The sequence below is a fragment of the Podarcis bocagei genome (genome assembly GCF_964188305.1).
Source record: "Podarcis bocagei genome assembly, chromosome: 3".
NCBI lineage: Eukaryota > Metazoa > Chordata > Lepidosauria > Squamata > Lacertidae > Podarcis > Podarcis bocagei.
The window spans coordinates 79,383,435-79,409,854 of NC_138127.1; the positions used below are offsets into that span (position 1 = coordinate 79,383,435).

General features: G+C 44.6%; 1 protein-coding gene across 2 annotated transcripts; it reads left to right on the plus strand.

Moving 5' to 3' along the window:
- TLR5 (toll like receptor 5) lies at positions 1-26,172 on the plus strand. Of its 2 annotated transcripts, none has more exons than XM_081186382.1 (2): positions 1-1,033; positions 19,107-26,172. In XM_081186382.1, the coding sequence occupies exons 1-2, from the start codon at positions 956-958 to the stop codon at positions 21,738-21,740; spliced, it is 2,712 nt and encodes a 903-aa protein (XP_081042508.1). In that variant the 5' UTR covers positions 1-955; the 3' UTR covers positions 21,741-26,172. The 2 variants fall into 2 exon arrangements, with proteins under 2 accessions (XP_081042508.1, XP_081042509.1); XM_081186383.1 differs by lacking the exon at positions 1-1,033 and adding an exon at positions 8,685-8,827.
- The last annotated feature ends 248 nt before the right edge of the window (positions 26,173-26,420 follow it).

Consider the following 26,420-nt stretch of genomic DNA (forward strand, 5'->3'; position numbering starts at 1 on the left):
TTTCTGCAGGAGCCCCAATACCACCTGGATTTCGCCCTTTGGAATTTGTTGTTCCCTGACTGGTTGGCGCAGCGCACGATTTCCTGTCAGGGCTGCGCAGAGGATCCATTGCGAGGATCCTCGCTGCAGTGTGGATATAGAGAGAAAGTGCGGGCCGCTCCCCCGGTCCGTCGCCTTCCTTAAAAGTTGGGGCAGTTCTTTTGTGGCAGTGTTAAGCCTTCCTGCCTTGTGCAAACCCACCAGGGTGGGGAGGGGGGCTTTCTCTTCCTGCGACGCCAACTATAAGCTCTCAGGGAGGATGGGCCCGGAAAGCGGCCGCACAGTCGACGCGGCTCCCGGACAGGAAAAGAGCGTCTTCTCTGCTAAAAAAAACCAGAGTCCCCTACAGGCTCGAAAAACAGGCGCCTTTCCTATTTCTACGCTTCCAGTTTGCAGAGCGGCGGAAGGATTAACGAGGGGAAGATTCAAGGAAGAGGGCGGCGCCTCTGCCCTGCATTGGCCCTGTGACGAAAGAGGGGGCTGAATGCAGCAAGCGCACGTAGCTAGTCCTCAGGAGGGTCGAGGAGGAGCGACCATGCCTGGAGAGTTAGGCGCACAGGCACCGTTTGGTCGCTCCTCTGAGGGGGCGCGCGGCTTTTGCCACCCTCTTGGGCGGAACTAGTTGGCCACGGGACAGTGGGGGTGGTGGGAGGAAGCCCTACATTGTTCGTTAGGGAGGAGGGGTCTCTGCCTAGCAGCTTCTGCCCCTCCCCTTGCTCAGTGGTCGCGTCGGGTGCCTGCTTTGCATCCAGGTGCGTCCCGGTAGGGCAGCGCGACGCACCTGTTCCGTCGGACTCCTCGCTGGTCCTCGAAAGGTGTGCGGGTGGCAGTGGGTGGGCGAGGCGTAAGCTAGGAAACGTCTGGCTTGGAGGGACGCCTTCTCCCCGCCTCTGCCACAGAGTCTCTGCTTGCGGTCATGGCCACCTCCTCTTCACTTTTCTCCCTTCTGTCATGGGACGCAGAGCCCGGGAAGGAATATAGGAAGCAACCCAAGGTAAGCTGCTATTCCCTCCTCCTTGAGAGACAGCCTTAGTCTCAGGAGGGCCAAATGAGCTAGTGCCTCTGAGCATGTTTAAAGTGTACAGTGGGGTACCTCAGGTTACAGGCGCTTCAGGTTACAGACTCCGTTGACCCAGAAATAGCACCTTGGGTTAAGAACTTTGCTTCAGGATGAGAACAGAAATTGTTCGGCGGCAGCAGCAGCAGCAGCAGGAGGAGGCCCCATTAGCTAAAGTGGCAACTCAGGTTAAGAACAGTTTCAGGTTAAGAACGGACCTCTGGAACGAATTAAGTTCTTAACCAGAGGTACCACTGTATTTCCATGTGAAGTTTCACCACCAAAAGTGCTTCAGAGCAAATGTGGCGGGAGAGGGAAAGAGCTTAACTCTGAGAGGAATGCATGAAGTGAAATGAAGAAAGCACCCCTGAATTGGCGCTCATCCCCCCCCCCATCTGTCTGTGTGCTGGGCCACATATCTGGGATGGGAGCAAGATGCTGCATATTTCTTTAGCACTTAAGCCATACTTCACCTTTTGGTGCCCCTAGTTTGGGGAAGGAACATGGGGCGTAGTAAAATGCTGTTTAAGAACAGCCTGCTGTTTTAAGCAAGATTTGGTAACCGTACCATGAAGGGAAATGGCCACAATGATTTAAGCAGAACACTTCTGCCTTAGATTGCAAAATGCCCATTGGTAAATATAAACTTAAGGATTTCGCAACACTCGAATCTTCCAGCATTCAACTTCATTGGATGGCCACGAGTTCTAGTGTTATACGAGAGAGAGTTATACTATCCCCCTTCTCCATGCCATGCATAATTTTAAAATAAAAAAATTCCTTCCAGTAGCACCTTAAAGACCAACTAAGTTAGTTCTTGGTATGAGCTTTCGTGTGCATGCACACTTAGTTGGTCTTTAAGGTGCTACTGGAAGGAATTTTTTAATTTTGACTATGGCAGACCAACACGGCTACCTATCTGTATGCATAATTTTGTAAAGCTCTAGGAAGTCACCTCTTACTTTTTCTCTTAACCCTTTCTCTTACCTTTTCTGAAAAACCCCAAACGCTGCAACCTTTCCTCACAGGGGAAGTTACTCCATCCTCTTGATCATTTGGGTTGCCCTTTTCTAACTCTACAATATCCTTTTCAAGGTGAGGGGGAAAGAAATGCTCACACTACATAGTATTCCAAATGTGGTTGCGCTATAGGTTTGTATAGCGGCATTATGATAGCAACAGTTTTATTTTTCAGTTCCCTTCCTACTGATTCGTAGCATGGAATTTGCCTTTTTCTCATCTGCCATGTTAGCTTCTTCATCAAGCTTTGTACCCCAGCCAGATGGGCGGGGTATAAATAATAAATTATTATTATTAATTATTATTATTATTATTATTATTATTATTATTATTATTATTATTACTACAACCCCAAGATCTTGTTCCTGGTCACTTGTTTACATTGAATTGAACCTGTCATTTTACCATCCAGTTGGGAGAGTTCCTTTTGGAGCTCTCCACAATCTCTTTTTGTTTTAACAACCCTGAGCAATTTAATATCATCAGCAAATTTGGCCACCTCACTGCTCACCCCTAACTTGTTTATGAATAAGTTAAAAAGCACAGGTCCCAATATTGATTCCACTTTCTACATCTCTTCATTCAGAGAACTGTCCATTTATTCCTACTTTGTTTTTCCTACTGCTTAACCAATTCCTGACACACAAGAGGACTTGCCTCGTGCTCCATGACTGTTGGAACAGTGTCTTCAGAGTTGTTCTTTTTATATCTAATTTTGCTCCATCTTAAACAATACCATACATATCGACCAACCTGGGTTGCTGGATGGACTTCAGGCCAAACACCAGTACTGTAGTTGTTTAAGTTACTGGTGATTTATTTTGGTTTTTTTAACCTACATCAGCTGCAAAAGGTGTGGATAGCTGATGAAATAGAGAGGTTTCTTAACAGACTTCCCTTTAAAATCAACTGTCACTACCCCAAGCTGCTCATTTTCCCCATTGAGTCAATCGCCCATCTCCTACTACCCTCCTTAGAAAAACCCCATCCCACTCTCCCACTGTATATAAGGGTCTGATGACTTCTGTTTCAGTATATCTTAAGAAGTGTGCATGCACATGAAAGCTTATACAAAGAGCAAATCTAGTTGGTCTCTAAGGTGCTACTGGACAATTTTATTTTTTTATATATTTTGACTGCGTCAGACCAATGCGGCTACCTACCTGAATCTTTCCCCATGAGGAAAGTGATGCAAGGACCTGTTATCTTTTTCCTGCATAAGGGAAAAGGCGGGGAGGGTGGTGGTGTTTAGTGAGAGAAAATGTCAGAGGCAAGAAGCTGCTCCCTGCTCACCTGATGCCAGTTTCCCACTGAAGCAGATTGCAGACCCTGCAGCTGTTTGGGACAAAAAGAGAAAGAAAGAAAGAAAGAAAGAAAGAAAGAAAGAAAGAAAGAAAGAAAGAAAGGTGTGTTAGAGTAAGCAAGGCACAAGGCAGAGTCTGGTCTTTTTGGTGGTTGTCTGTTGCCTTTGTTTATATAATGTTATTGGTAAAGGCTATTACACTGGTCGACAATAATTCATGTGCATGTAAATATTGGAAAACGTTTAATCTATTCTTGTGTGTACTTTAAGCTGTTGTTTTTTTCATAGTTCTGTAGGTCTTATCATTTTGTAATTATTTGTCTGGTTTTACTTTTTCATTTTTTTCCCATTGCATGCAGTATCTGTGCCCACACAGGGGAGGGTGGTCATATCGGCTTTCAAGGTTGAGAAACCTATGTCTCTCCATATGTCGTTGGAGCCTAATTCCCACCATCCCTGGCCCTTGGCCATCCTGGCTGGGTTTGATGAGACAACACCTGGAGTCCAACAACAACTGGAAGGCCACAGGTTCCCTACCTCTGCTCTATGGAAGTTTCTGATCAAAACATGAAAGGCAAGCGAATCTTATCTTGCTGGCTCATCACAGCAAACTGAGAATTGCAGAAGTTAAACTTGCTGAATTGTTCTTCCCTGCTGGCTTCTAAGAGAAGGATGATTTATGCAGCCTTTGGGAGTGTGGATGCATCCGAATGGCTAGAGAACTGAATGTTCTTCTGTAGATGCAGCTTGATACTGAAAGGTCATATTTCAAACCTTTTTGGAGATTGGGAGCAGGGTGTTAATATATGAAACCCCAGCATCTCTATTGTAGACTCTGACATCCAGTAGATTTTGTTTAAACCTGTAGTAGATAGGTAGCCGTGTTGGTCTGCCATAGTCAAAATAAAAAAATAAAAAAATTCCTTCCAGTATCTGAAGAAGTGTGCATGCACACGAAAGCTCATACCAAGAACTAACTTAGTTGGTCTTTAAGGTGCTACTGGAAGGAATTTTTTTATTTTTTTATTTTGTTTAAACCTGTTATTCAAGCTTTTGTCCAGTGGTTCTTCGTGTCCCCTAAAACAGGAAAATATTAGCCTTCTCTTATTATGCTGAGGACCTAAGTTACTAGCACAAGTTCAAGAGGTTAAGCAGGGTTCAGACCCTGAGGCACCTTCTCTTATGGACAGCCGCCTGAGAGGCACTTGACAGAGGTGGGTGGGGCCAGAGGCAAACGTGGATGGGGGCATGGAAACACTACCTTTGTACAGTGTACTAGCTTCTACACAATCTTCTCTGTCCGCCATCCAAACTAGGCATGATCAGAGTTCAAGGACACATTCCATCTGGACAAAAAGACCAGGGTGCAAAGTGGGTCTGTGAGGAGTGTGGCCTGCAAAGAGTTCTGAGGACCGGACAGATATTTATTTTTTATATTTATTCATCTAATATATTTATATCCCACCTTTCTCCCACATGGGAATCCAAGGCAGCTCACAACATTTAAGAACAACTTTGTAAAATGCAAAGTTAATAAAAACACACTACTGAAAAGCAATAATTAAAGTACACCAAAACAGGTTAAAATGCTAGCAGTTAAAATGCAGTTTGCCCTAACGGCAGCCCAGTGAGCGACATTATCTGCTCCTGAATTATCAAAGTCCTGTCTGAATAGGAAGTTGCTAGCCTGCTGGCAGAAGGACAGCAAAGACGGAGCCAATCCAGCCTCTCTTGGGTGGGAATTCCACTAAATGGGAACAGCCACAGAAAAGGCTCTCTCTCATTTCACCACCAACTGTGCTTTTGATGCCTATGGATCCAAGAGAAGGTGCTCACCTGAGGATCTTAGCACCCAGGCAGGGAGATACAACCTTTCAGGCAGCCTGGGCCCAAGCCATGTGGGCCTTCATAGGTCATAACCAGCACTTTGAACTGTGCCCAGAAACAGACCAGTAGCCAGTTAAGTTGTTTTAACAAGGGAGAAATATGCTCCCTGTAAGTGGCCCCAGTCAGCAGTCTGACTGCAGCAGTCTGGACCAGCTGAAGCGTCTGAACATTTAAAAGTGTTCAGGCAGCCCAATGTAGAGTGTGTTGCAGTAGTCCAGCCAGGATGTAGCTAAGGCCCCTGGGCCTGAAGTTCCCTACTACAGAAATAAATGTACCAGTCTTGCATCCAGATTTCAGTCCTAGCATGGACCCCCAGTCCAGTGGTGCGCATGCACAGAGAGGGAGAAGGCGCAGCGCCCTTCAGCGAAGCTGGAGAAGGAACAGAAGGAGACCCTTCTGTTCCTCCTCGGGCTTCGCTTGATAGGCGCGTTGCTCAAGGGGCGCTGCGCCTTCTCTCTCTCTCTGCACAGCGCCTCTCCTTCACAGGAGAGGCGCTGCGCAGAGAGGGAAAAGGCGCAGCACCCTTCAGCGAAGCTGAACAGAAGGAGACCCTTCTGTTCCTCCTCCAGCTTCCAGGACAGGCACGTCGCCGCGAAGCCAAGGAGCCTGCATTCGCTCCATAGGACGCACACACATTTCCCCTTCATTTTTGGAGGGGAAAAAGTGCGTCCTATAGAGCGAAAAATACGGTGTGTATGTATGTATACATGCATGTTCATACATGTACACATTCATGTATGTATCTTTTAGCTAGATTAGGTTGGGTACTACTGCTTTCTTTTTCTAAATCCCGGAGTTCATACATGGCTTTAGAAAGCTCAGGAGAGATGAGTAGAGTCCAAGTAATGAGTACCATTATAGGATTGTCTATAGACATCTCTGTTCCTTTCACTGCCCTATACTGCAGTAAGTTATAGGCTATTTCCACCACAGATGGTAGGATTCACTCAGGGTGAAATTTAACTTTGTTCTATGGTGAGTGTCCCATCCTTGCAGCTTTCCAGGTACAATGATAGTCTCCCCTCTGCATGCTGTTCTGGGGGGTCACCTGACTCCCTTGAATCCTATTTTAGGGTGCACCAGGTGTGTGCTGGGGAGTAGAGTGGGAAATCCCTATAGCAGAAGTCTCTTCCTATGGTTACAGGAGTCCTTAAGTGAATCCTTCCCTTGATCTCATGTTTCCTTGGTTTGTGTCCTAAAGTTATACCATAGCTTACCGTGTATTGATGTGCTTTGCCAATGAATTTAGCTGAAGGGTAACACTTGGACAAGGAGCAGCTGTTGTTCAATTCTGCTTCCGTTACAGAGCAAACTGTAATTGAGCAATGTACAGAACAAACTTACTAACCAGAATTTCAACAAGTTACAATAATACAGGTAACATCTTTGCAGCTGATGAAAATGAAAGACAGTAACTTGTTTCTTTTGGGTGTTTCATATTACAGTCTTAAGACAACTTCCTAGTATTGTTCAACGTGTTTATTAAAGGGGAAGTGTTCAGATGGGTTTGTCAGTGAGAACCAGGAACAATACAAATTCGGTATCTGAGTAAACCATTCCAGATAGGTATCATTGTCAGTCAATTTTTATTGCATTATCAATTGGTCAGAATTTTCTCATGCTTTCAAATCACTTCTGTGTTTGTTAGTCAAGGGAAGAGAAAGGATTTTGGTGAAGCCTTGGAATTTTACTCAGCCACATCCCTAGCACTTGGAAGTTCAGCAGGCATTGCTGACTCATTTTCAAGCTTATTTTCTCAACTTTGATGACTGCAATGTTGCTCCTTTAAAATAGAACAGTTTTATTACTGTTTGTAACATTTTTTCCCAGCCCTTCTAATTTTCATACACTACTTAGGGTGGTTTGCAACAATTTGAATGCTTTTTGCTTGAAAACTAGTGTTTTACTCATATGAAAAAATAACTGGATATTTTGTATCACATCTTGTTGTTTGGTTGACCACAATTACTGTAATTGGGTGACAGCCCCTAAGTATAAAATACATGTAATCTGGAATAGCTAGACTACCATGAGTGTTCATTGTTGTGTGAGTGTTTTTAATCTCGTCAGCTATTACCTTTCGTGCCACTAATCCTGGATCATCTTCCTTGCATAATATAAATATTTTCTTTTGCAAAGCTAGACAAAAACCTGCTGTATTCTTAGCTCTTGAAGGCATAGCAACTATCTGATTTCTTTAAACTGTTTAATTTAAGGCTTGGAGCTCAAATCACACCTGCACACAGAGACAGGGCATGTTTGGACTTTAAGTATTTAAAGCCCCAAATATGGGATGTTATCCAATGCAAGAGATGTGCATTAGCAGAACAGAACTTTTCCCTCCTCTCTTCTCCCTTGCAGCCCCCCTATGCTCTGGTGAACTCTCAAAATCAGTTCCAGAGCCGTACACTATCCAGCCTTGAATGACTTGTATGTACTGGGAGTGTGTCTGTAAAACTATGGTGTGCTGGATGCATTCTGACCCTATGTCCTTCACACCAAATTTATTAATCAAGTGTAGAAATTGAAGTTTCCCTTACAATGTATTGCATTCCCCTTTAATGCAATTTTGACATGCCTTTACTAATAGTGCAGGATCCAGTCCTTTCCAATTCAAACCACTCTCACTCCCAAATCAAATCATCAGCTTGAAGTTTGCTAAATCTCTGGAATATTTTAGATAGGAAACCCATTTGACTCATATTGTGTGCATAAAGTGTCTCTATGGATAGATAACTTTTAAACATGTCACGTTCCTGTTAAAAAAAGAGAACTGTTCTCTGAGTCACACTGGATTTTTTTTTTTTTAAATCTCAGAAGGCTGATAAGGTGCCTTCTGAGGCATAGGCAAACTCCGGCCCTCCACATGTTTGGGACTGCAATTCCCATCATTTCTAGCTAGCAGGACCGGTGGTCAGGGTTGATGGGAATTGTAGTCCCAAACATCTGGAGGGCCAGAGTTTGCCTATACCTGCTTTAATACTTTCCTCTTTAATGGGGGATGAGAATGTAGGGCCTGGCTGGACCTTGACTGTTGCAATGTGAGCTGTGTATTCTTGCCAATATTTGTGGGAGCAGGGCAAATGGTCCTCCTGTTTGCTAGGGGCAGATACGATCCACTGGCTGAAAGGTCACCTATTAACTGGGGGAACCTTAGCCCCACCCAAAGCAGATCTGGCAAGTAGCCGATTCCCTGTATGGAAACAGGAGCAGCAGTGGATCAATATCGGGGTGAGTAATCTTTTTTGGTCAAAGTACTGCATTCCCCTTCTGGGCAAATTTCCATAGGCCACATATCGGTAGTGGGCAGGGCCACAGGCAAAAGTGAGCAAAAAAAATACACCTCTCTTCTCCAGTCAGGCAAAAGTGTGAAGCAGAGCTGCTGAGGGGTGCAACTAGGGGAGGTAGTGTGGCTGGAGAGAGCCTGAAGGGCCAGATTGAGAGGCACAGAGGGCCACATTCATGTCACAAGCCTGGATTTCCCCACTTTGAACTACAGCATAGGATTGTTGTACAGATGGGTAAGATTAGTAGGGGTTGATACTTACCGCACTCCTTAAGCCTTTAGATCAGGCTGGACTATATTTCTGGACAATTAAAAGGTTGCTCTCAGTGGATCTTTGAGATCAGGTTTCTGACTTCTACACTGGCTATTTCTCTTCAGCAAAAGTGCACACTAATTTACTTGTTCGTTGTTTGAGATTCATTTATAAACACCTGAATCAAACAACTGCCACCTTATTTTTCGCTATATAAGACGCACCTGACTATAAGACGCACCTAATTTTTAGAGGAGGAAAACAAGAAAGCAACACAAAGCCTCTTGAGCGAAGAGGCAGGAGCCCTCCCGCTGCGCTCAAGAGGCTTTGCGTGACTATCCCTGAAGCCAAAACAGCAAGAGGGATCGGTGCGCACTGATCCCTCTTGCTCTTCTGGCTTTTGCGATAGCTGCGCAGCCTCTTCAGGGCAGCGGGATGAAGGCTCCTGCATTCGCTCCATAAGACACACACACATTTCCCCTTACCTTTTAGGAGGCAAAAAGTGTGTCTTATAGAGCGAAAAATACGGTAAGTGGGTAGAGAGAGAGGGAGGGAGAAAAATCAGTTACATAGATCAGTAACCTTTAAAAAAAAGTATATGTAGCTAAATTATGTGCCTGGAAAAGTTTTAGCAGGCATCTAAAACAGGATTGCAAGGGTGCCTGCCTAAGGTTAAAGTTATCACCATAAAACATGCTGTAATATAGCTAAACGGAGCCTTTCCACTACTTAAGAATATGAGCTATATAACTCTATAAATTCTTAAACACTATATGACAGCTTTACTGTTTCAGAAAATAGTATAAGTTACATAGCTCATTTAATTGCTCAATTTGCTCATGATTTGTATGAAGCTATATTAGGAAGGATGGGGACTAAATGTTAATCAGATACAATAACACAAACTGGTGTGTTTGAATATGGCATTTAATTTCTCTACCTCTCCCTCCACCCCATTTTCTGTCTCTGCATTTGCAAGTCACTGAGCAAGATCACAGGCATGTCAAGAACTCAGACCAATTTCAGTAACAAGATCAAGTAGTTATTAGGCAGAATGGTTTTAAATTGTTGTTAATTTTTCTTGCTGGTAATTTTTTTGTATTTTCTTTTTGGTAAACCACTTTGAATCTTACAGGGTGGGAAAAAATAAATTCCCTTCCCCACCCCATGTTTATTTTCTTTTTGGAATAGAAACAGTCTAACTCAGTCTGAGGCACCAAGAATATATGATAATGTTAAGTCTCATTACATCTTTGGTATTGGAAAGGATGGCATCAGTATATTGGTTTGGTTATAATATTGTATTTTGGTTGCAAACAGTATTCTGTATTTGCTATAGTTTGTGGTGAGACTGTTTTAAGAATTAGGGACAAGTAATTACTAGTCTGAACCACCCTGAGACCTCTGGGTACAGGGTGGTATATAAATTCAAATAATAATAATAATCATCATCATCATCATCATCATCTTTTTGTTTTTTTAACTGAAAAGCATGCTGGAAGGCAAAGATTTTGAAGAGAGTAATGGCAATGGGTTAAGGAGAAGGGGAGGAGGAATACTTAACCCTTTCCCAACTAGCTGCTTTTCTGCTCAAAATTCCCTGCAGCTTCTTTTCCAGATGCACATTTACAAGTGTAATACAGGCAGCTTCCTATTTACGCAGCGATTACATTCCGAGGCACAGGGTGCTTTAGCAGGAGATGCGTATGTTACCATAAAGCACCAATGCTGCAGCAAGCAAAGGCTCCAGCAGCTCAGTCAGCTGCTTGTGGCTGGAAAGCCAGACAGGATGTTTGTGACTGTTGCCATGGAAACAAAGGGGCAGTCCATTCTGTACTGAGCACCGGATGTTAGCTCAGTGTGTGTGTCATATGACCCGTACTGGAAGTACATGGGTGGAGTTTCTTCTTGCTGTTGTCGAGTGCAGACATGTTTCTCTGTACTGATATGAGAGGCAGAAATAAAGGATGTAAATAGTTTTCTGTCTGCTTCTTTCCCCTCCCTGGGGGACACCAAAGGGGAGAGAGGAAGAACGGTGTGTTCCTCTCACACATCTGAGAAGAATCGCCGGGACCTCGCCTGCTTATCAGCAGAGTGGAGACGCGGGGAGGTCGACAGGAATATCTGCCGGTGCCTACGCTGTGGCACATTCCTCTGACCCAGGCAGAATTCCAACAGTGGCAGCCTTCGGATGGTTGCTGTTTTCTTCGATCCATCGGACATCTGCATGAGAGGCTGGTGAAGTGTCCTCCTCTGCTCCATGGAAGCCTGATTTGAGAGGCTGATTCTCTGCAGCCAGAAGCTGACCAGAAGAAGCTGACAGCCAAGCCGATGCTCAAGGTATGAGATTTTAAGGGCTTAGAAGTGTGAATGCAGATTGATTCATTCTCTGCTTCACGGAGAGCGTGTGTGGGAAAGCAGCTCCAACTTAGAAGAGGCCTGCATACCAGGCATTTTTGTGGTTTCCTGTCCGAGGAAAGGAATGCGCTGTTGCTAAGCAACGTCCTTCAGAAGGCTGTGCCTCAGAGAGGAGAAATGGAAAGTTACTCGAGAGGGCTGGACAGTCAGTCTATGCTTCAGAGAGGCGAAAACAAAGTTTTGTTATGACTAGGTCCTCACGAACTGGTGGAAGGGACTTTCCAACGCAGCCAGTGTCAGAGTTGCCAGGTGTCAAGAGTGTAAACAAGCCAGCTATTGGATTTTAGAGGCTTGTGTTTTAGAGTCAATGCAAGGACTCAAAATGGATGCTAAGAAGGGGGGAGGCTTGCCTTCTCCACCCCTCCTGACCAATGACAATTATTCATCTTGGTCTGTAAAGATGAAGGCCCTGCTGCAGAATCAGAGACTGTTTGGGGTGATTGAGAATTCCATCCCAGCAGCACCAACACGTGCTTGGGAGACACAGAATGTGAAGGCTAGGACTGCTATAATTCTGTGTGTCTCAGATGAGCAGCTTGTGCATATACAGCATTTGGAATTTGCGCAAGAGGTTTGGAACGCGCTGCGTACAACGCATCAGAGAGATGCTGGTTCTTCAGCGTTGCTGTATTTTGAGAAGTTGACCAATCTGAGATTAGCGCCTGATGGAGATGTTCAAGCGCACCTGACAGAGATGAAGTTTCTGCGTCAACAGATGGTGGAACGCAATTTCCGTCTACAGGAGGAAGTGTTTTGCTTCATGATGATAAACAGCCTGAACCGGACTTACAAAGTTGTTGCCAGTCAGCTTGGTTCGCTACCTGCTCAGGATCTGACCGCGGAAAGGGTGTGTGCTGTGGTCCTTAACGAACACAACAGACTTGCTGCACTGGAAGTGAAAGACAGAGGGAGACAAGAACAGAGTTCAAATCTTCCCACTGCTGATGCTACTGGAGAGCATGCCGTAGCATTGAGTGCCGTCCGATGCTATAATTGTGGACAGACTGGGCATCTACAGCGAAACTGTAAGAAACCGCGACAGTCAAAAGGAGCCAAGAACAGCTCTACGAAGCCTGAGGCGTCAAGCAAAAGCCGTACCAAATGCCAGGTGAAACCTGCAAAGGCTATGATGGCGAAAGGAACCACGCCAGATGTTGGGAACGCATTCATAATTGATACCGGCGCCACGAAGCATCTCTGCCCACACAGAGAACTGTTTTCGACGTTGAAGAAGAAAAGCTTCACTGTGAAACAAGCCAACGGTCAAGAACTGGAAGCGACCGGAATTGGAACTGTGTATCTTGAGAGTCTGAACTTGACTATAAGCGATGTTTACCTGGTTCCAGAACTGAAATTTAGTCTGCTGAGTGCTTCGCAGATTGCAAAGAAGGGACTAAAACTGTACTATGATGCCAAAAGATGCAAGATCTACAAAGATGGAGAACTGTTTCTTACTGCCAAAGAGAAAGATGGACTGTATTTGTTGACTTTTGATCAAAGTGATTACATGAAATGTAATACTTCTGATTCTAACGAAATTTCTCTTGCAGGTGTGACCAGTGTGAGCACCAAGAAGGTGTCCAAGAAGGTCCACAGAGCTTTTCAGCGGGTGTATGCTGATGTGATTGGTTCTCTAGAACCATCTAGGGGCGGTGCAAAATATTACCTTGTGTGTGTTGATTGTTACACTAATTATTCTTGGGTTTACTTGATGAAGAAACCGCAGGAAACTTTAGAAAAGTTTCAGGAGTTTTGTGACAAGGTTAAAAGTATGCATGATGCTAACATTGATTGTCTTTTCACAGATGACAAGCCAGTTTTTCTTTTACAGGATTTCCAGAGGTTCCTGGATGGAAAAGGGATAAGACACAAACTTGCTAGTTCCGAAGAAGCATGGAAGAAATGTGTCTGTGTCAGGGTGAACAAAGAATTGCAAAAAGGGATGAATGCGCAATTGCTGAGTTCACATTTACCACATGAATATTGGGCCGAGTCTCTAGCGTCCTATCTTCATGTGTGGTTGAGAAAAGTCTCAACAGAGTTGGGATGTTCTCCTTTTGAGAAGCTGTTTAATAGAAAACCTTCTGTTGCCTATTTCAAGGTTTTCGGGTCTCATGTGAGAACAGAAGCTCCAAGTGGTGTAAAGAATGCCAGAGGCATCTTTGTGGGTTATGAAAAAGGTCTCTACAGAGTAATTTTGTCTGAATCTGGTCAGGTGATTCTCACAAAGTTTCTAGAGAGTGCTCCTGAACGAGAGAGAGTGATTGTTCACACTTTTTCCACAGATGATTCTGATGATGATGATGATGAGTTTGATCTTATTGAGTTCAGTGGTACTGATGATGATGACACTGATAGCTCAGACAGCTCAGTTGTCACAGTCATTGAGAGGAAATCTCAAATAATGACTAGACCCTCAGAAGAGGAGGATAAACCACTGATTAAGCTTAGTACTGGTTCTCCAGAGAGTTCAGAGGCTGAACCAGAAAGCAGAGAAGAGCAGCAGCTCTTACGAAGGTCTGAGAGAGCAACAAAGGGTGTACCACCCAAAAGGTATTCAAAGGAATTTGCTAACCTTGCATATGTTGCTGTTGTAAACGATCAAGGACAGATTGAAACTGTGTCTGAGTCAGAGACAAAGGCACAACAGAGAGTTGTTAACCAAAGTAATGTGAAGTCACACAACCAGAGAGGTACATTGGTTAAACCAGTGGCGGGTAGTTCCAAGGGTGGAACTGAAACAACAAGGGAATGTTATAACAACTGTTTGTTTTCTTCTCTGAATGACGCTTTGCTCGCAGCACGCATTGATACTTTAGGGGGAGTATGTTACCATAAAGCACCAATGCTGCAGCAAGCAAAGGCTCCAGCAGCTCAGTCAGCTGCTTGTGGCTGGAAAGCCAGACAGGATGTTTGTGACTGTTGCCATGGAAACAAAGGGGCAGTCCATTCTGTACTGAGCACCAGATGTTAGCTCAGTGTGTGTGTCATATGACCCGTACTGGAAGTACATGGGTGGAGTTTCTTCTTGCTGTTGTCGAGTGCAGACATGTTTCTCTGTACTGATATGAGAGGCAGAAATAAAGGATGTAAATAGTTTTCTGTCTGCTTCTTTCCCCTCCCTGGGGGACACCAAAGGGGAGAGAGGAAGAACGGTGTGTTCCTCTCACACATCTGAGAAGAATCGCCGGGACCTCGCCTGCTTATCAGCAGAGTGGAGACGCGGGGAGGTCGACAGGAATATCTGCCAGTGCCTACACTGTGGCACATTCCTCTGACCCAGGCAGAATTCCAACAGCCTCGCTCTGCCCCTGCCCCGTCCCCTTGCGGTGCTGAAAACATCATACACATATCAATCATGCACAAATAGGGAGGTGCCTTTACACATCTCAGATCTGCAGGGGAACCAGCTGGGTAGGGAACTATTTTGAGCAGAAGAGCTGTCAGGATAAGTCTTGGTGGGTGCGCATGCACACATCCCCACACTATGGTGCCACTCCTTTGTTCAAAACCCAACCTCCTGAGGCTGCTTTTCCTTTCTTTTTTTACCCATCCCCATTCAGAATGCCCGTGCAAAAAGGACATGTTTGACTCCTGCTGTTGCTTAAGCCATGGAAGATAGAGTTGGTGAAAGGGAAGGAACTGGGCAGACACCCTGTTGCACATGCTTCCCAGGTCTCTGGTGGGGGCAGGGAGGGGGGGCGGTAAAGCTGAAGTCACTGTTGGCTTAGAACAGCTTGGTTCTGGTTGTGTCTTGTGCAAGCAGTGCAGGTCAGTTTTTACAAGCTCAGCAGTATGCCCAAGTTCCTCTTTGTGTGCATCTGTGGTTTGTTCAGTGTCGCTAATTTATGGCACTGTAGAAATGCTTTTGATCACATCTAGATCTTCAGCTTGATGTTTTTGAGCCAAGGTGATAATCCCACCACCACCAATGTTGTTGGACCATCAGGCCCAACCTCCATGGCCGATGGTCAGGGATGATGGGAATTGTAATCCATCAACATCTGGAGGGCACTGTTGGCTCTCTTTGTTCTTTGAGGCTGTACTCCCACTAATAATATTTTCACTGGGGGACAAGGAATCTTGTATTTCAAGTCTGGTATGGAAGCCTTGCCAAGAACAGCATGTACATTAAGGATGTACATCAAAGGTGAGTGAGTGTTGATGGGCAGCCTCATTTCACACAGAGACTGCTGAATCTGTAGGTGGAGGCCTCCTGCTTGCACAAGAAGAAGCTATGTGGATGAGACCCCCATATATATTTGTAACTTGTATATTTGTAAATAAACACAAATATTGCAAAGCACCAACCAGCCTCCAATGACCTCCATCCAAAGAAAACCAAACACAAGTAGTGCTATCATTGGGCTATGCATAATATTAGGTAACAACCAGCATCTTGAATTGTAATTGGATGCACATTGGCAGTCAATGCAGATTTGATGCGACAATATAATATATTTGTCACAGCCTTCCTCGCTGTGTTTGCTACTGCATTCTGCACTGGCTGAGGCTTCTGAACAGTCGTTGTGAGCAGCCCCGTGTTCAGTGTGTTACAGTAGTCTGTCTTCCTTATGTTCCTATTAACTAACAGTTCCTGAGTCACCAGCATCTCCCAGTCAGGGTGGAAGAATATGAGTTAACAGCCTTTACTGAGTTCATGTGTTCAACCTCCATTAACCCATCTGATAGGCATCCAGAAATTGCAGTTGTCAGTGAATCACCTTGTCCATAGTTTCTTTTTAAAATGAGCTTGGGGCAGTAAACTTTTGGTTTTTTTTAATATGATGAGGTTGACAATTTATGCTTTTTAGACTGTTGGGATATCCTCCTTTTACTTTGCAGCTGATAAGGAGAAAATGTGGCCTTTCAGGTGCCATCTGGGTTACATTTTCCATCATCACTGCATTGGCATGTTGACTGGGGATGAATGGAATTTGCGCATTGGAGAAATGGGAGTCCCTGTAAAAAAAAAGGAGAGGGAACTTCTGCTGTCAGGTTTTTAATAGCCAAAATGGACAATGAAGTGACTGGTGTGCAATTGGTTTGCCCACACATTCCCCAAAACACTTCTCCGTGCTGCTGGTGGCTTTGGATTAAATCTGGGGTTAGAGCCATCCCAATATGCCGTCCAGATTAGCAGTAAAAAAGGCAGGTTGCTCTTTATTTTGTCACAAATATAAACTCTTAAGTGATATCTGTACCACTTCAAAAGACTGCAAATGTTTCTAGTAATTAAGCTACAACAACAACAACAGCATTTGCCCAGCAGAAAACCTTTTGCAAAAAGCAGTCTGTGCAAGATGCTGGCAGTCCATTCTGTGAATGCAGCAGTTCAGTTAATTCTGTATCAATAATTCATGGCACTGGCCTATTTGTTAATTACTGGCCCATGGCCCAGTTCTCCTCCCTGCTCCCCATAAAGCATACATTTATGGGATGGCTTGCAGGGATTTCGGTTCCACAGCAGTTTATGCTTATTAACTTTGAAAACAATAATGCTGAAGGGGACAAAAAAAAAATTCCTCCGGTTTTCAGTTGTTTATTCCAGCTATAATCTCAGTAAACTCTTAAAAAACAAAACTGGCTCGTCCTGTGCTAGAAAATGACAGTGTTCTGCACAAACTATAACATGCCCATTTACATGTTATGAGGAGCCTCATTCTGTAGGTCCATCCCATGATAATGGCTTTAATGTTTAAAGCAGGGGTTGTTGCCGTGATGTCCTCCTGATGTTGTGAAGGACAACCCCCATCACCCACCTATGCTCAGATCCTGCTTTGGGCATAGGCATCTGGTTGGCTATTGTGAGAACATAGCGCTGGACTACAGGAACCAGGATGACTTCTCTTATGTTCTCAGCATTGAGAAGGCTGGTGGGAGTTTGTAGACTGCAACATCTGGAGGGCACTATGTTTGCTATCCTTGGTTGAAAGGCCCACATCCATATACACAGGATCAAACACAGTGGTGTTTCTTCCACAATTCACATCCTTGGTGGGAAGCTTGTTTCAGTAGCAGGGTCCTCTTAGTCTTTAAACCACTAGCCCAAAGGGTCATCTTGAGCACTGCTGGAATGCTGAAAGCAGTGTTGCCCAACCTGGTGTCTTCCAGATAGCTTGAGCACAGTTGTCCATGCACTGGTGACCTCATGGTTGGATTATTGCAGTGTACTCAATGTGGAGCTACCCTTGAGGGTTGGTCAGGAGTTTTGCAGATGGTGCAGAACATGACTAGGTTGCTTGTGGGGACAAACTAACACCAGCATATAAACAACCCGCTTGCATGATTTGCACTGGCTACCAAACTGCTACTGGGACAAGTTCAATGTGTTGGTACTAACATACAAGGTCCAGGCCCTCTGGAGTGCACAAGGTTGGGCAAGGCTGCTTTAAGCACTCCAGAAGTGTTGCAAGATCATCTCTCCGTGGCAATTTAAAGTGCTTCCATGATGATTTAAGGGTATTTGGTGTGAATGTGGCCATAGCTGCCAATGATTCATTTACTCATCCTTCATTTTTTTTAATTAATATTCCACTTAATATATATTGGGCTTCTTCTGGCCCAGGCAGTGTCACAGGGATAGGAAACATGAAAAGAAAAATTTCTCCCAGCAGATTAGGGAAGTAGTACATTGTTAAATCCATCTTTGCACAGTAAAAAGGGCAACCTTAATAGCAGAGGAGAAGAGCCTGTAACATTGTGTGGTAGTAGTGCTAATTATTTTCAGTCCTGTTTAATTATTCAGCTCTATATTATCCGTTGCTGGATTTATACCCTGCCATAAACATGTAGCTTGTGCAGGTGAGAAGCTTGTGCAAACAACTCATAATGAACTGAAAAGAGATAACAACTATCATGGGTGTGGGAAGCCCAGGATCCCAACCAACTCTTATTTATCAGGAAGACATTGAGTCCTTCAGCCTCTTTGCTGTGTTCTTCCCCTCAGCCCAGCTACTGTGCAACAAACTACAGTGGTACCTCAGGTTAAGAACTTAATTCGTTCTGGAGGTCTGTTCTTAACCTGAAACCGTTCTTACCTGAGGTACCACTTTAGGTAATGGGGCCTCCCGCTGCCACCATGCAGCCGCCATGCGATTTCTGTTCTCATCTTGAGGCAAAGTTCTTAACCCAAGGTACTATTTCTGCGTTAGCGGAGTCTGTAACCTGAAGCATCTGCAACCTGAGGTACCACTGTATTGCTACAACAGAAACAGGTAGAAAGAAGTTACTGTACTTGCTACTCATGGTCAAGGAGCAGAGTCCTTGCAGGTCCTAAGCTAAAAAATGCATTCCAGCCAGGCAAAAGTGTGGCGTGGCTGGCGGAGGGGCATGTAGGGTGTGTGGGAAGCCAGTTGGACAGGCCTGGAGATCTGCATTTGGGCCCTGGCCTGAGGTTCCCCATCCCTGATGGTCTCCAGCTGTTGATGGACCCCCAGCTCCATCATCTCAGACCGCTGCCTTTGCTGGCTAGGAGTTGGGAGTCCAGCGATATCTTGAAAGCCACTGGTTCCCCCAGCGCCTGAGTTATTGGCTATAGTGACTAAATAGAAGCTCCCATCTTGAGATCTCATCCCTCCGATCATCAACAGCAGAGAGTGCTCTATAAACTTTATACCCTGCTTATTCTGTTTAAATTGCACAGGGGCTTTGATGAGCAAGAACTGTACAAATCCCTTTAAATTAAATAATGAGCTCAGGGGCATGTGGGTGGCCTCTGTTGGAAATAGGCTTTTGAGCTAGAAGAGCCTTTGGTAGTTCTGGTAAAGCAAACTCTGTGTGCTGTTTAGCCCAGCCTTCTGTAGTCCTGTGTGAATTACAATACTGTTTTTCTCTCCTCTAGGACAAGAGCACAATGCTTCATGGTCACCTATTATTTCTCATTGGACTGACATTTGCATACAGAGAAATAAATGCAGATCCTCGTTGTGCCGTAACAGGCAGGCTTGTGAAATACGACTGGTGCAACTTCACACAGGTTCCCCCTCTGCCTGAAGGCATTGTTTTACTCTCCCTAAATTTCAATTTCATCCAGCAAGTGAATGCCACATCCTTCCCACTGCTGGAGACATTGACGGTTCTGTCACTTGGAAGCCAGCTGGTCTCTCCTGTCACAGTAGGAAAGAATGCTTTTAGGAATTTGCCAAATCTTCATCAACTGGATTTAGCTTACAATAAAATGATTGTGCTGGATCCACAGGCTTTCAGGGGGCTGGGGAAGTTAAGTAACCTTCTGCTATACTATAATGATCTTAACGAATCCATTCTGGAAAAGGATTACTTTAAAGATTTGGTCTCTCTGGAGTACCTGGACCTTGCATTCAATAAGATCACTAGGCTTCACCCTCACCCTTCATTGCGCAACATGCAAAAGTTAACACTTCTGAACTTGAAATTAAACCGCATTGAAACCATATGTGAGGGAGATCTCTACAGCTTTCAAGGAAAAGCTTTCACATTGCTGAATCTTAATTCTAATGGTTTGTTTAAAGAAGATTCTCAAGACTGGGCAACTTGTGGCAATCCTTTCAAAAACATTGTCTTCGATACGCTGGATGTTGGTGGCAATGGCTGGGGTATAAGAACAACTCAGCAATTCTGTGCAGCTATTCAGGGAACACCACTGGTGGGTTTGAAGATATCGTCTCACACCATGGGCTCATCATTTGGCTTTAATAACATGCCAGACCCAAACAACAATACATTTGCAGGTCTTGCCCAGAGTGGCCTTCGCCTGCTTAATATTTCACATGGCTTTATCTTTTCTCTTAACCCACGTGTATTTCAATATCTTGGTGATTTGGAATTGCTGGATCTCAACTCAAATAACATAAATAAAATTCAAAAAGAAGCATTCTTTGGTCTCTGGAGCCTACAACACCTAGACCTGTCGTACAATCTGCTGGGAGAACTCTTGGATTACACTTTTGAAGGTCTTCTAAATGTGCGTATTATAGCTCTGCAACACAATCATATTGGGGTGATTGATAGGGCTCCATTTAAAGGCCTGTCAAGCCTTCACACTGTGGACCTCAGCGACAATGCTCTAAAAGTAATCTTAACACTCCCAAGTCTCAGCTATGCTTTTTTAGGTAGCAACCGGATACAGTCTGGAGACCACAGCAAAATCGTGGCTATAAATTCAACATATGTTGACATGGGAGGAAACAGGATGGACAATCTGGGAGACCTCTATGAACTTCTCCGATACCCAGTTCCACAGTATATTTTGTTAAGAAATAATCGCTTCTCCTACTGCTACAGGTACAACAATATAGCAGAAGACAACCAGTTGCTCTACTTGGATCTTGGAGACAATATGTTGAAGCTTGTGTGGGAGAGAAGTTTGTGCTTGGATGTGTTCAAGGCGTTGTCCAAGCTTCAGGTTCTGCATCTCAATAATAATTACCTTAGTTTCCTTCCAGAGGGCATCTTTGATGGCCTGGTATCACTGGTTAGGCTTAACTTGGCTTCAAACCTCTTAACTTACGTTTCTCACAGTGCTTTTCCTGTGAGCCTCAGGAAACTTGACTTATCCTCAAACCAGCTGCTTTATCCAGATCCTCAGCTCTTTGCAACTCTGGACAATCTGGATATCACCTATAACAGATTTTACTGTAATTGCCTCTTAAGCGACCTAATTGTGTGGCTGAACCAAACCAATGTCACCTTAGCTGGGTCACCAGATGAAAGGTTTTGTTTTGGACCCCCTGATCTTGCTGGCAAAAGCCTTCATGAGTTTAATGTTGATGATTGCAATGAAGACAAGATATTGGAGCCTCTGCAGTTGTCGCTCTTCATTTTTACCACCGTTGCTGTGACAATGTTCCTAACGGTGGTGATTGTTTTTGCTCGCTTTAGAGGAACTTGCTTCATTTGGTATAAGACTGTGGTAAGAGTATTCTTGAAGGAGCAACAGCCAGCATTGGAGGAAGAGACCTATAGATATGATGCCTACATGTGCTACAGCAGCAAGGATTTTGAGTGGGTCCAGAACTCCTTGATAAGGCACCTAGACCTCCAGTATTCTGATAAAAACAAATTTGCTCTCTGCTTTGAAGAGCGAGATTTCTTGCCAGGAGAGGATCACATCACCAACATTCGTGATGCCATTTGGAACTGTAGGAAGACAATTTGCGTTGTGACAAAGCAGTTTCTCAAGGATGGCTGGTGCGTCGAAGCTTTTAATTTTGCTCAGAGTCGGTATTTTTGCGACCTGAAAGACGTCCTCATAATGGTGGTGGCTGGATCACTTTCGCAATATCAGCTTATGAAGTATCAGCCAGTCAGAGTGTTTTTGCAAAGGGGTCAATACTTGAGGTGGCCCGAAGACCCCCAAGATGTGGAGTGGTTTCTAAATGCACTTTCTCACCAAATACTGAAGAAGAAGGAAGTAAAAAAGAAACAGAAGAAGAAGAAGAAACTCAAGAGGAGGAAATCAAAGACATTGGAAATGAAAGTTATTACCATCTCTTAGTTGGCAATTCTAACTACCAGGCCATTGAAATGGCCGCCAGTCAGAGAAATGTGTCATGCTGTTCCTTAAACACACTGAGCCCTAATCCCTCTACATGAGCGAGGCAAATCCTGCACTGAGAAGGCTGTGTGAGCACTCTGGAGATCTTTGTGCCATTTCCTCCTTCACTGCCAAGACTTTCCAAAGATCAGTATGCTGCACCTGATGAATCTTGCACATACCAGACTGAAATTGAAGGAAGTTTGCATGTTTATAGTAACAATTATGTGAGCTCCAACTGTGTAAGCTTTTGTTGGTTGAAGGATTGTTAATCATTGAGTTGCTTAGTTGGGGGGGGGGGCGGGATCCACTACTTTGCCCATAGACCTGAAAAAATATTGCCAATTGCATTACTGCCTTAGAGCACAGTGAAGTTCTCAAAGCTCTTTCCTGACCAGTTGTTCACATCAGCACAGCCTAATTAGTGTCCAGTCCATTTCTGTTTGTGTACACACCAGTGGGCATTCATGGAACGACGATGTATTTACCCTAAAGAAAGGTGTTCACACCTTGGCTAGAGACGAATTAGAAATGGCTCAGGGACTCCAATCACTGTGAAGCTAGTTTGGAAAACGACGCATCAAACCATAGTATCTTATAACAAAAGTACGGGATACATATGCATGTTGGATAACATGAATATGCACTAAAAACCTGGCACTGAAAAGCAGTGTGAGTGCACAGCCTTAAACTGAAACATGAGATAGCTATATGTTTTCCATTGTGACCTTTTCATATCTTAACAGAGGTGGTTACTCCTGCTTAAGCCTGTCTCCTGTAAAATATCAGTATTGAATCAGTGAAAGATGGTGGCCTCTTTGGGCCTTCATTGCCCATCAAATGCGTGATGCGCGGACACCTCCAGTGGGAAAGTGGCATTGTGGTTGCCAACTCCGTTCCTCACCTATGTATGTTCATTACAATGTCCATAGGAAATCCCCCCCCCCAATGCATTGTGGAGTTCATTTTGAATCAGGGGTGGAGCCTAGCCTGCCCTGCCCCGCACTGATGTTTGTCATTCGTGGGGAAAAGCAACTAAACAACTCTATATTAGAACTATTTTTATATGTCAACTACCTCAAGGTTTGAACTGGTTTAGAAACCAAGTTCAGCACCTCTGTTAGTATATAGTGCACATAATACAGATTAAAACATACAGTGGTTACAAACACCTCGGGTTACAAACACTTCAGGTTACAGACTCCACTAACCCAGAAGTAGTACCTCGGGTTAAGAACTTTGCCCCAGGATAAGAACAGAAATTGCGCTGTGGCCGTGCGGCAGCAGCGGGAGGCCTCATTAGCTAAAGTGGTACCTCAGGTTAAGAGCGGTTCCAGGTTAAGAACGGACCTCCTGAACAAATTAAGTTCATAACCAGAGGCACCACTGTAGTGACCATTACAAATTCCAGTGCCTGCCTGAATGTATTTCAAACAAACTACCTAAGAGCTTGAAGGACTGCACAGCAGGCAGAGGGACCATGTGACCTTCCAGATGTTGTTTGACTGCAGCTCCCATCATCGCTGACTATTGGCTGTGCAGGCTGGAGCTTATGACAGTTGAAAGTCCAGCAACATCTGTAGGGCCACAGGTTCCTCGCCCCTCGTGCATACAGAAGGGGAATATTCAAGCAACGTCCTTTGACCTAAAGACATCAGGTTATTGTACATGTGCCCGAATGAATTTAAATATTTAGGTTTTTGGTTCAAGGCAGAAATCTTGGGACTTCTGCTTAATGTGAAGTTCTGAAATCGTAAGTGCATAACTGAGTTTAATGACTTCCGGAGGTGCTGTGCATCTATAGCTGGTATTAGTTATGCGATTCACAGATGTTCATTACCAGCTTGAAAGGGAATGGAAACTCAGGCTATCAGTCTTCATTTAGTCTCTATGAGAACAAAGGCTTGTCGCGCAATGGCACCAGTTATTTGGAACACCGTTCCTATTGAAATGAAGCTAGCACCCATGACTCTTGATATTCCATCGCTTGATGGAAACCTTTTTAAGAGACCTAATAACATTCACTGTTGGTAATTTGTTTTGTATTTTATGATCTTGCACTTTTACAATGGTTTATTGATTTTATAGTACACCTTCCTTATATATGGTTTTAATGAGCTGCTGGCTTATGAATGCTATTGGAAGTAAATAAAATGGAATAAATCAGTCTTGCCCTCCTCATCAAGCCCTCTTCATATGGTCTCCATAGGTAACCTAGCATTTCTCCCAGGCAAATGAGTGAGCTGGCAGATGAACCTCTTCTAGCAGACCACTGTATTTCTGAGATGGGCACAAGGAAACACAGACCCCACCCCCAGCCTAGAAGTGGAGGCAGCATGGGTTGCTTCATTCCTCCTCTGGCAGCCCACTGCATCCCCATTATACTGGGTATAGAAGAGATAAAGTTGCACTCCTTCCCTGCACCACAGCAGCACCCTTTATGCCAGATGTCCAGCACAGATATGCAGCATCAGACCATGGAGCCATCCAAGCCTCAGCCACCAGCCACTTGGTCTCTAAGCTGAGCTTGCAGGTTGAGCCTTCACACAGAAGTGCAGTGGACTGGTGGTGACCAAGGGCCAGAGCGACCTGTCCCTTTATCACCAGTCCTTTCCTGGATGGAGGAGTTGATGAAGCTCCACCTGTTGCATCCAGCACGGAAGCCGAGCAACCAGAAGCGAGAGGCAAAGAGGTAAAATAATCAATGCAGTGCTGGAGGTCTAAAGGTTTTATACGTGGTTGGTTGGTGGTTGTAAGAAGGATTGGATGTTTGCTTGGGGAAGAACAAGCAATTCGAGAAGCCTTAGGGGAGAAAGGGTTTTCTGTCCGCTAAGCCGGTGTTGTTCAGTGATGCAAACAGATCTGCTGAAACAAGGTCTGCTCACTCAGTAACTAAGATGAGCATAGCAGCCAGGATATTTAATGCAATAAAGGAAGGAAGGAAGGAAGGAAGGAAGGAAGGAAGGAAGGAAGGAAGGAAGGAATTCTATTAGGGTCTCTTCTTTGAGAGAATCAGGTAAATGACCATGAATAAAATTGCAGCAAGTGCATAAAGCCTAGTGGGAAAAATGGATGTAATTCAATTAATAATGATTAAACTTTGTTCCTCTGGAATTATGTGTGTGCAGGATGGTGATAAATTTCAAGTACTGAGTATGTTGCACATATTCTGAAATTTTCCCAGAGGTCTTTCCCCTTAAAAACCAGAGGCAAGGAATGGTTAGATAGGCCTCCCCATTTGGCTCACAAGGCTGTTTTAGACAACTCATGCCCCTCTGACAATCAGGTGTAGGGAAAGTGAGGGCAGGGCTTGAAGGAAAGAGGCTTTGCATAAGACTTCCCAAGCATCCAGCAGGCAGCTGATTGTCAGGCATTTTAGAAACGCTGCAGACAGAGCTGAGCAAGCCCTTTGAGTTATGGCAAAAGAAGGTAAAGACCCCTGGATGGTTAAGTCCAGTCAAAGGCGACTATGGGTTTGTGGCGCTCATCTCGCTTTCAGGCCGAGGGAGCCAGCGTTTGTCCACAGACAGCTTTCTGGGTCATGTGGCCAGCATGACTAAATCGCTTCTGGTGCAGTGGAACACTGTGACAGAAGGCAGAGCTCACGGAAACGCTGTTTACCTTCCTGCCGCAGTGGTACCTATTTATCTACTTGCACTGGCGTGCTTTTGTACTGATAGGTTGGCAGGAGCTGGGACAGAGCAATGGGAGCTCACCCCATTGTGGGGATTTGAACCACTGACCTTCCGTTCTGCAAGCCCAAGAGGCTCAGTGGTTTAGACCACAGTGCCACCCACCTCCCATTTTGAGCTATACCCCCACCCCCATAGACCGACTTTGCTAGGTGTCAATCACATGACATTATGCCAGATGATTTACAGGTGGGTAGTCCTACCCAGCTGCCTGAACTGGCCCACGGGGGTGTGTGGAGTTAAGATCTGGCTAGAAAGGTTCACCATTGGGTGGTGGGGTGGAGACCTGCCGCTTAATTTCATAGAGTAGGGAGGAAATCAAACGGAGGGAAGCAGGAGGGGGAAACCGCTGGTGTGATGGAAGGTGGAGGGATAGAAAAATATATCCAAGCAAACAGTTTGGCAAGAGTGATCTGTCCCTCTTCAGCAACCCAGTGGATGGGGAGGAAGAGAGATGGGAAGAGAGAGAAGGGGATGGCAGACAAAGAGAAACAGGGTGACCATGTGTACCTCTGGCATGTGGCCCTTGACATATCACCTGCTATGGAATGTCCTGTGCTCGTCTTATTTTTTTTTATGATGTCTATTAGTGGGGCAAGGGCTGTGCTTGTGTATTCATTTTTATAGTGATTTTGACATATTTTGTATTTTTGTATAATTAAATGGATAGAAATAAAAGTTCTGCTGGATGTTTGCTCATATGAAGGCAATACTGTATATTCACTTGAGGAGTGTTTATGGCATTTCAAATATGTTGCTTTTATGTTCTTTGTTGTTGTTTAGTCGTTCAGTCGTGTCCTACTCTTCGTGACCCCATGGACCAGAGCACGCCAGGCCCTCCTGTCTTCCACTGCCTCCTGCAGTTTGGTCAAACTCATGCTGGTAGCTTCGAGAACACTATCCAACCATCTCGTCCTCTGTCGTCCCCTTCTCCTTGTGCCCTCCATCT

Coding starts and splice junctions, on each gene's coding strand:
- TLR5 (XM_081186382.1), top strand. CDS start 956: ATGGCCACCTCCTCTTCACTTTTCTCCCTTCTGTCATGGGACGCAGAG. Junction 1,034..19,106: donor AATATAGGAAGCAACCCAAG/GTAAGCTGCTAT, acceptor TCTCTCCTCTAG/GACAAGAGCACAATGCTTCA.